The sequence below is a fragment of the Psammomys obesus genome, unplaced genomic scaffold (genome assembly GCF_907164565.1).
Source record: "Psammomys obesus unplaced genomic scaffold, mPsaObe1.curated_primary_1811, whole genome shotgun sequence".
Classification (NCBI taxonomy): Eukaryota; Metazoa; Chordata; class Mammalia; order Rodentia; family Muridae; genus Psammomys; species Psammomys obesus.
In genome coordinates, this window is record NW_026596088.1 from 5,494,492 (window position 1) to 5,505,165 (window position 10,674).

The 10,674-nt window shown below is 50.5% G+C and overlaps 1 protein-coding gene across 2 annotated transcripts in view; it reads right to left on the reverse strand.

Moving 5' to 3' along the window:
- Prkcb (protein kinase C beta) overlaps positions 1 to 9,812 on the reverse strand; it is a 322,945-nt gene extending 313,133 nt beyond the window's left edge. For both annotated transcript variants that reach the window (XM_055627393.1, XM_055627392.1), the window contains exons 1-2: positions 9,433 to 9,812; positions 8,379 to 8,410 (exon numbers count right to left, since the gene is read on the reverse strand). In XM_055627393.1, coding sequence (XP_055483368.1) covers positions 8,379 to 8,410; positions 9,433 to 9,605 — 205 coding nt within the window. In that variant the 5' untranslated portion in view covers positions 9,606 to 9,812. The remainder of the gene's footprint in view (positions 1 to 8,378; positions 8,411 to 9,432) is intronic.
- Positions 9,813 to 10,674: the final 862 nt, after the last annotated feature.

Below are 10,674 nucleotides of genomic sequence, written 5' to 3' on the forward strand. Positions count from 1 at the left end.
GAAGGAAGGAAGGAAGGAAGGAAGGAAGGAAGGAAGGAAGGAAGGAAGGAAGGAAGGAGGAGAGGAGAAGAGAGAAGAGAAGAGAAGAGAAGAAAAGAAAAGAAAAGAAAAGAAAAGAGAAAAGAAAAGAAAAAGAAGGGAGAATGAGAAAGAAAAAGTGAAGAATTGGAAATCTGTTTGATGTTGAAACGCTATCAATCCATTTTCAAAAGTGGGCAGATGGGAAATCATGGATCTCGATTCAACTTTCTGAGGTTTTCCCAAGTTAAAGCCTCACTAACCCAGAAAGGAGAAGATCGGTACCAACTAACAGCAGAAACACCTGCTGTGTATGAACTGCTTTCTGTATGTCAACCAAGATGCCCATGGAACACTTGACGAAAGCCCTGGAAACCAGATCTTGTTACCAGAGACACCCCAAGAGGCTAAGTCGAGGTCTATAGTAAGAGACCAAGATTTAAACCAAAGCCCCCGAACTGTTTGGAAATGGGTATATGCACATTTACATACATGCATGCATGCATGCGTGTGTGTGTGTGTGTGTGTGTGTGTGTGTGTGTGTGTGTGTGTCCGTATGCATAGTTGGAAGGCAAGGGAGGATGTCATGTCGGCTGTCCTGCTCGATCACTCTCCACCTTATTCCTTTGAGACAGTGAACCTGGAGCTAGGCTGGAGGCACTAAACCAAAACCTTTCAGGTCCCCCAAGCACAGACTTGCCACCATTGTACCACATGTGCTTCCATCGGCGTGTGCTGTACGGTGAGTGACAGCAGCACAGAGGGAGAGGGGGAGTGGGAGGATTCCGTTCAGAGGAAGGATTATGTCCATGGTCCTCTGCGCCTAAGGATGCAACAAAGAGAGGCATCCCTATTGTTAGAACAACAAAAACAACCTAGTAACCGCCCCCCAAAATAGAATAGTCAACAAGATGGTGGACATGAAATTCCAAATGTCTCTTTAGGATTCAAAACATAGCAGTGGCCCCTGTGCACTCCGCAGGCACACCCCTACCTCAGTAGCCCTGTCAGCCATCCCAGCTGACCTCCAGTTCCTCAAGCCTGGAATTTCAGGATCTGAATCACAGCTCTGATTGCTTCAAAATGCACCTCATGCTGGGCCACTTCACGCCCATACCCCCCCCACCCCCCGCCGCCCCGCATCCCCACACCTTAAGACAATGGCAGCAAGCACTTTCTTGTGGCCAGGCTGCCTCACATGCCCTTCTTCGTGTTCCCCGACCCTGTGCTCTCGCCTCCACAGCTCCACCTGACCTCTCCTCATCCCACCTCCTCCTCACTCTGGAAATTCCTACTTCTTGGGGGTTGGTATGATGCTTGTATTTTGATGCTAATTACTGGCCCTCAAGCTCTGGTTACTGCCTGGATACACCTGTCCTTGTGAATACATTATGCCTAAAACATTACACCTGATTGGTTGATTAAAAGGCCTAAAACCTGGGCAGGGCAGAATGGGGTAGGTGTGGCTAAGGTTACACGGGTTTTGGGAACCAGAGAACTATGGGAAACAGACCGACAGACAGGAAGAGAGGAGGAATGGGTTAGCATGGAGAAGAAACCACATGGGCCGGGAGGAAGGACTCCAAGGATGGCGTGAACGGAAAAACACCAAATATAAGCAAGTATTCATAAGGATTATGGATGGAAGGTAGCCCAGATGAGGATGGTTAAGGAGGATGGCACTGGATGGCACTTGGGCTGGGAGGTGGATAGTGAGGTTTTTGAGACAGTGTAAGTGAAATATCTGCCCAGCCCAAGGTAAATAAGGCAATTACAAAATTTAACAGGTGTCTGTATCTTATTAATTGTGACAGTGGGTTAAATAATACTGTGGTAGTCACAGGGCGAATAATAAATGGTATTTAGCCCAACAACATTTTATTTACTACAGCACCTACTCTTACGGTAAGACCGATCTCAAACATCGCCTCATCTATGGAATCTTCTCTACCCCCCTCCCTGGAATAGGGGTGGCACACAAGGTGTTTTTACACCCTTTGTACTTTTGATTACATGCCAGAACTAACTGGTCATGTGATGAACTTCCTTCACAGGAACTGTTGTCTTCTTTCTCTTCAAAGTCCTCACGGCAACCCAAAAGTGATGTTTACCAAGCTTGTCCTTCTACTTCACTGCAAATTCATGAAGGCAAGTACTCTATTTGTTCCTTACTCTGCATTCAGTACCTAGAATGGTGCCTGATACATGGTAGGCACTCAATACATACTTATTAAATGAATGAATAGATGGATGTATGGGTGTATGGCTCGAACAATGCTCAGATGTCTGAATGGGTATTTCCTTCTTAGAATCAGGCTTTACCTGCCTCCAGGAAACAGACTCATGGAGAGACAGAATCAGAATTTTAAGCGAGCTATGATGGCATATGCCTGTAATCTCATCACTCTGGAGGCAGAAGGCTGAGACATTCGGAACACTGAGCTTTCTTCCAGCACTTCCGGGCACTTCCAGGAAAAAAACAATGAAGTGCTCCTTGCCTGGTCAGAAGGAGGTGCAGCTCATACTGAATCAAGCCCAGAGGCAGAACAGGACTGACTCAAAAAACAACAACAAATGAATCATCAAATAAACAAGGTGCTATGCAGGTATAAACTAAAAAAATGTCGTCATTCTCTTGCTGAGAATAATCCATGGATATTTACTGGTTTTGCAGAGTGTGTAGCCATTAAAGTCATGTTAGCACCAAAGTGAAACATTCTCCCAAATGGAATCAGAAAGACAGAAAGAGAGCCCACAAAGGATCTGCCTCCCAATGCGCTTCAATGTTGCTAACTGTGAAACTACTTCAAAAACAGCTTCCGAAGGAGGAAGACACTGTCAGGCAGAGGACTGATACCACACAGCATCTGGGGCAATGCATGGATGCATGTATGAATGGATATGTGGGTAAGCGGGGAAATGGATGTGTGTGGTTAAAAGACAAATTTCTACCAGATTCTCAAGCAGACATCACGCTTTGAAATGCCATATGTAAACACCGTGGATGTTGCAGTCTCCATAAAAAAAGGCCCAACATTCTATCTATGGAATATCACACAACTGCAACTAGAGAGACTAGATGAATGAAGTCAATGATTTCACATCACAAGAAATGTGGAACATGGCAAGGGTACCAGCCCCGGAAGACATCAACCCAAGAGGGTGAACTTTCTAGCTGACCCTACTGCCTACCAAGAACAAACCAGTCTTCAGAATGGAAAGACCAGACATGAATTGGAAATGGCACTTGATGATTTTACTCTCTGTGGCTGAAAAGTAGCACCATGCATAATCTCAAAATGATGACATATGAATCTATTTTTATACATGTGTGCACATGCGGGGTGGGGAGGGAAACAGAGACAGAAAGAAAGAAACAGGGAGAGGCACAGAAAGAAAAGAGGCTCTGACATCAACACGGATATAAATCATTTTGGTGTTAAGATTCATTTTTATTATCTTTAATTACGTATATGGGCGGGGGTGGGTGGGTGCATGGGAATATAGGTGCCTACAGAGAACACAGAGAACGGAAGCATAGGATTGCCTCTAGGAGCTGCAGTGGGTGATGGGAACTGGACTTAGGTCCTCTGCAGGACTAGCACTCTGAACCACTAAGCCATCTCTCCAGCCCTACATGAGTTATTTTCGAATGCTCATCTGCCTCTGACCAGTCCCAACCTCTTACAGTTTTTCTTAGCGACTCCGATGCTCTATCCACATGCTTCGTCTGCTACAGGCGGGGCCTGGACAGTCACTAGTATTGGAAATAATATATTTTTCAATTAGTTTTGAAGAACCTGTATATCATACCAACCAGATTTCCAAAGGTCATATTTTCCATATTTACTTGGGAAGGTTTTCCACTGCTCACTAGCAAGGCTTCAGGCTCCCCTGGAGGGCTCTACTGCTCGGAATGGATTCTCAGTTGCCTTTCCAACAGACCAACCCTCCCTTCCCAACACACTTAGCAGACTCTTAGTTTGATGGAGACATTGAGCCTGAAGTCCTACTTCAGGTACAAAAAGAAAAGATCCAAACCATCAAACACAAGATTGTAAAGCTTCTCTGCCTTTTTCCTGCATGGAAACCCTCAGAATTGGCCAGCCAGTTAGTGAAGTTTGGCTCCAGAGCCTCTGGGATCTATTTCTGAGGATGTTGGGAATGGGGGGAGGGCTGAGAGCAGCCCAGGCCATGTCTACCACCTTGCAGTCTCAGTTTTCTGAGAAAGCACAACCCAAACTACTCAGTGTAACAATAGAAGTGCCCAAAATAAGTCACCTTTCTATTAATAATTTCTATTATTCTTTTGTTTTTCACGGTTGGAGATGGAACCGAAGACCTGGCGTGTACTTCCACTGAACCATATTCCTAGCCTCAATTCACATTGTTGTCGGTTGTTGCCTCAGTTGCATATTCTGATCTGTGTGTGTTGACTATACACTACCTTAAACTTGTATTCTGTAGACTTTCTGTTGAGGGAAAAATACCAGTGGTAGGGTTCATGTGATATTTAGGGTTTGTTTTCTTTCCTTTTCTAATAATTCAAACAAGAAGCTAAAAACATGTTTTTTAATTTACCCAGGAAAGGGGAAAAGACTTACTCATTATAATCATTAATTCTAGGTCTTTTTAGTCATAAAAATAGTACTATGGGGCTTTTCTAGAGAGTCTAAGACAAGCTCAGGTTTTTCTAATGAGGGAAGCCATGCCCTTTGTGTGCAGACACTGAAGCATATACGTACTGATATTACCCAAAGTCTACAGAGAAACAAGCCCACGTGAGCACATGAAACAGGCACAGTCATTTCACGCGTTCCAGAGTCAGCTCTGACCTGCTCTGACACATTTTCCCACCACCAGTCAAGCAGTGATGATCACCTTACTTTGAATTGTTTCCACTCACTGTGTGAGTGTGGGGATGGGCTTCCCAAAGTCACACAGTGAGCGGATAGCAGATCAGAGGTCAGAGTCCACTTCTGATTCCAGCCACGAGGTGTAAAATCTAGATCTGGACAGTTGAATGCTTCTCTATTTCTACTGAAATGACTTCCTTTTAAAAAAGAAGAAGGTTTCCTCTCTGGCAATCTGCAAAGTCTTCTTTGGGTAAAACTTGAGTTCCTCCCAATGATTAGTGAGTCGATTACAATCCAAGCACAGCACTCGGGTTCTGAGTTTCTTGAAAGAATGACTTGGAAAAAGAAAGGCCTGCCCTGTGGTTATCAGGGGACCCATTTCTAATCCAAAATCTGATGCAATTTCACAAGAGGGATCCTCTGTTAGCTGAGGCATGATCAAAGAAAGAGGAGGAGAGATGGGGCAGTCACAGGGCAGTTAACCTGGAGTTTTGTCCTTTAGCTGTACAAAAGCAAGAAGTCTATTCTTAAGAAAGCTTCCTGGGTCTATAAAAATCCGTAATTCCCCTGGTCTCAGGATGCTCTGTCCTGCACCTCCAGTTTCCATGACAGCTACTGGATCGTGGGGTCAGTGGCAATGGCCTCTTGGTCTTGGGACCTTCCTCCCATATATCCTACTACAGAGCACCCAGGCGTTAGCCAGTCACTGCTTCTTCCACTTTAGAGACTGGGAATGTGCTGTCTGAGCTAAGCACCACTATTCTGTAGGGTGTGGACATGGCATTAGATTCTAGCCAACAGTATATATCAACACCTCTCAAGGCAACTTCCCTAAGGGCCACTGAGCATGTTGTGTCTTTTGCTTTGTCCCTTTCCTGCTTCCTGCTGGTTAAAAGGAGGCCTGATGACTGGAGAATCCAGTGTCTTCTTGAACTGTGGGAGAACTGTTGCTTGTTGGGATGGTGGCGCAGACTACTGAAGGACCAGAACTCTGCACTTAGGTAAAAGAATAAGCCCTGTTTGTTTTCCACTATAAAACTGGTCCTATTTGAAGTGAATACACTTAAAGGAAAAATATCGGGCAGCAGGCACTGAAAATAGTCATATAAAAGGAACTAGTCTGTGGTTCCAGAAATAGTCCCAAGCAATGCTGTGTAGCAGGGATAAACTCCCTCCTCTTCTTCTGGAATGTACCTCATTCTAAACAGCTCAGGTGGGGAGAGCATTCATCGATCTGGCCCACCCCCTCTTCTTCCTCCTACCCACTCCAACTCAGAGTGAAGAGACTGTCGGAGCAGTAACAGAGGACCAGATGATCAGAAAGCTAAGGGGTGGAAAAATGAAAAGAGAAATGATTTTTAGAACACCTACCTCCTCACCCTTTCTTTTGTTCCCTGGAACCTAGGAAACACCTAGTCAAGCACACTAGGCAAAAAACGCTCTGCCCAGCCTCTGAAAGTTTTATCCCTAAAGTTGATCATACTTCTTGAAAACTGTCATTCTGGTTTTTTTTTTCCCTCTCATTGTGCCAAAAAAATAAAAAAATAAAAAAATTCCTAGGCTTTGAATAAAAGGATCTCCTGCTCCATATGTACCGTCCCCCGCACATTCCAAAGCTGACTCCCAGCCATCAATAACAGCAAAGCAGGTGGCACAAGAGAGCCACAGAAGCAATCTTTAAAAAAAAAAAAAAAAAGAATCACCCCTGACCTCAGCAAGAGACAAAAACAGAAACCAATTCATGAGAGTGAAAGGTGACCTCACAGAGATTGCACAGACCCAACCCCAAGCCTCCATCAGTATTTTGTTTGAGAGGGTGAGACAAAGTTCTAGAAAAATCCAGCCATGCCACTGGCCCTGTTGCCACTGGCAGGGACTTAAGAAGTCCTTCCATGTGAAGCGGAAAACTGAGGCTCCAAATCCCAGCAAAGGAAGCTGGAAAGATGTCCTGACTCCCTCCAGAACTGAAAGAAGAGCCTGAAGCTTAGGGCAGCAGGGCAGATACAGCAGAGGTCAGCATTCCACACGCACCACAAAGCTGGGGTCTTTTTACTTTTGCCTCCAGAGCAATGGTGCAAGGCAAAGCTCTCCATGACACAAAGTCATATTTCAGGCTACTCCACAGATTTAGGCCCAGTTCATGGGGCAGAGGGGTGTCAATTCACCACTGAGCACACCTGTAATCCTAGCACGTGGGAGGTTGAATCAGGAGAGTAGAATAGAAGTACGTAGGGATCAAGGCTAGTCTGGGCACAAGGTGAGACTAAGAGAGAAAGGGGAGGAGATTGGAATGGGGGGTAAGATAAAGGCAGGGGAGGGGAGAGGAGGAGAGGAATGAAGAACCACTTTCTGACTAAACTCAGCCACACCTGGCCTAAAGGAGGAAGGGGAACAAATCAACAGATTCAAGAGACTAAGAGGAGCAGAAGTAGAAGGCCAGTGTTGAGCAGACAGAGACACAGTGGGGAATATAGGCCTGGTAACTGGATGCCCTCTCCAAATGATTGCCCCAGCGTAAAAGTAGTGGAGCCAGTGTTCCACAAGTTGAGGCTGTGTGTGTGTGTGTGTGTGTGTGTGTGTGTGTGTGTGAGAAACCTTGCCGTTCTCAGATACGAACACCAAATTCACAAACCACTCATGGCATTCTAAGGGTTACACCTTTGGAGAACCAATTTAAAACCTATCTTTTCCCTTCCCCCAGTTCTGAGCCTCTCTGGCACAAAGCAAGCACTCTTTCCCTGAGCTGCATTCCCGGGCACACAGTCCGTCCTGTAGGCATGAGTCCTGGCGACAGGAGAGGCCAGCAGGTCTCTGATACTTGATTAGGCACTCCTGGCTGGAATCATGGGTCTTAAGCCAGATGCAAGAGCCCAGGTAAGCAATCTCTTGGAGTCCTTCCTGTGCCTCCTCAGAAGTTAAAAAGGGCAACCTCAGGCAGGATTCGAGAGGCGCCCCATCTGGAACCACCCCTTTCAGAGAGGGAAGAGGCCCAGGGGAAACCACCGTTGCTTCTCTGGCGGAGGGGGGGGGGTTTGAGCCATCTGCAGAGGAGGCAGCCACCTGCCGGGACCTCTGCAAAGCAGGAGAAAGAGACAGGACCTCCTACTGGGAGGTGAAGAAGAGCAACGAACAAGAAAGAGCTGGAATTAGGAAGAAAGACGTCCCTTCCACTCAAGCTCTTGAAGACTTAAGGATGGTTAAGTCTTAAGACTTCCGTTCTTAAGCAGGGCTAGCAAAGCCAGGAGAACACTCAGACGGCAGAGGGATGGATGCACTTTTTTTTGACATTCAGGGCCTCCCAGCTCCGGTGGCCTTTCCTGGATGGTGCACGGTTGGCCCAAACACACACCCCTTAAAAGGACCCTTTGGTGGTGAAGGATTCCTAGCCTGGGAGGTCACTCTGACAGGCAGGATTGCTTCACTCTGCCTAATCCGGCCACGTCTGTGAAGTCCGTTTTTACCCTCTCTTCCCACCACGGGCATCCACGGAGCCACAGAGCCTACCTTGACACTGGAATCCCTGCTTCCCGAAGCCCCTGTAAAAGCACAAGGAGGAAAATCAGCCGGAGGGGTCCAGTCACCAGCTAGTTTCACACAGTCACCCCCTCCCTTCCCACTGTCCCTCTACCCCAGGTACAACCTCCCAGCTCCAGGCCGGCGTCCAGGGTGCCCTCCACCTTGGATGGGGTTGGAGGGGACACTGTGAGAGCTTGGCGGTAACCCCCAGCTCGCATCCCTCCTGCAGTACAGGGGAGACGGCGACCACCAGGTGGCGGGGTGCGAGGGTGCATTTCCGTCCGGGCGGGGGCGAAAGGCGGGCTGGATATCTGCCCAAGGAGATGCCGGGAGTACCCTCAAGGAACGAGATAAGGACCTGCCTAGAGGGAGGATGAGAGGGACTCCACCGCGGCGCCCCCCCACCCCCCGGAGGGACGGGGAAAGAAAAGGTCGCCCCGCTCTTAGAGGGGCTGGGGTTGGGGGTGAAGGGGCCTTGCAGCGACCCGAGAGCGAGGACGGGAGAATGAAAGGTGGTTGGGGGATGGGGGGTGGGGGCGCTCAGGACCCTGAAGGCACAGACGTAACTCAGGGAGCTGCTCTAGGAACTCAGAGGAGGGGAGGACGCTCCACGCCCCGGGGGAACTGGAGGGCACCCCAGGGAGCTGCCCCGGAAAGGAGGGGTGAGGGCGAGAGGGCCTTGAGCCCGGAAGAAGGCAGAAAGATCGGGAACCTCAGGCGAGAAAGACACCCGCCGAGCTGCCCTGCCGGGGAGAGACAGCAGCCACCCCGGCGCCCGGAGCCAGGTGTCGAAAAGGCGCCCGCGGCGCCGTCCCCGGGTGCTCGGGCGACAGAGTGCAAGAGGGCAGGTGGAGCCCGGCGGCCAGCCGTCTGGGACCAGAAGACCCGGCACCCGAGGGACTGGCCATCCCGGAGCGCAGGGCAGAAGGGTCCGAAGGGACGGGGATGGGCGCAGCGCTCCTCCCCCGCGGGGGGCATCCGGAGGGGTCCCCCACGCGTGTCGCTGCCCTGTGGGGCCCCTGGGCAGGTAGCGCGCTCTCACCAGATGAAGTCGGTGCAGTGGCTGCAGAAGGTGGGCTGCTTGAAGAAGCGGGCGGTGAATTTGTGGTTCTTCACCTCGTGCACGTTCTTCTGGCGGAGGGCGCCTTTGCGGGCGAAGCGCACCGTGCTCTCCTCGCCCTCGCTCGGCGGCGGCCCCGCAGCCGGGTCAGCCATCTTGCGCGCGCGGGGGACCGGGGGTAGGGAGCCACCCGAGAGGTTGGCGGCCCCGGGGCGGCGGGACCGCGGGGCTGCGGGCCCGAAGGAGACGCGGGACTAGGCGGCCGCTGCTGCCGCCCGGGGACCGCCGGGCCGCGCTGCCCCTTCGCGCCGGCTCTGGCGGCGGCCGCGCGCGCGCGTCGCCGGGCTGTCACTCGCCCAGCTGCTGCCGCTGGTCCAGCTGTGCTTGGCACCGCTGGCCCCAGCTGCGGGGGAGGGAGGCGGAGCCCCGGAGCTGACCCCGCCTCCCTCATTTGCATAGGACCCAGGCCCCGCCCATCGCCGCCAGCTGCTTTACATTTCGCCTCCCGCCGCCGCCACCACCGTACCATACACGCACAGACGACACAGACACGGACCCACACGCACGCACACGCGCACGCCGTAACCCGCAGGCCTCCCAGCCAAGTGTTCTTAGCCGCAGCGCTGCGGCGCGGGGACTGCAGGCTGCGCCGGACAGATCTGAGCCGCGCCCCTGGCACCCTGTCCTCAGACCTGGGGTGCGTTAAGAGGAGCACTCCGGGTGCCCCACAGCAAGAACCAAATGGCGAAGAGCCTGAGGGGCTCGAGGAGACGAGGGTGGAACAGGCTGGACGCAGCCAGTCCCACCCTGGTCTCCACAGAGACTGGTACCCAACACCCTCCATCCATCCCATTGGTCTTCTGCATGCGTCTCGTGGAGGGATGGGCTTTGGCTGTCACTCATTGGGAAAGGCCTGTGGCCACACACACCACACACAGTTCTGCAGAGGTAGGGGCGGGGCACACTTTATTTTATGTAGATCTACCTCCACCACAAAGAAGTCTTGTCTCTGCTTGCTCAGTCCTTTAGAAGAGAACCCTCTCTACAGAATGACTCAGTTTCCCCAACTGTGGAGTGAGGCTGGGCTGATGAGGAAGCAAGTGAGTGTTTCCCTAAAATCTCGTTCACTTTGGTCCCATCCCCACAGATTCTGGTCGTATTTGTGCAGTGTGTTAAAACTAAGGATGTGGCTGGCTGCCCTCACACCTGGGAACCTTCTTGTAT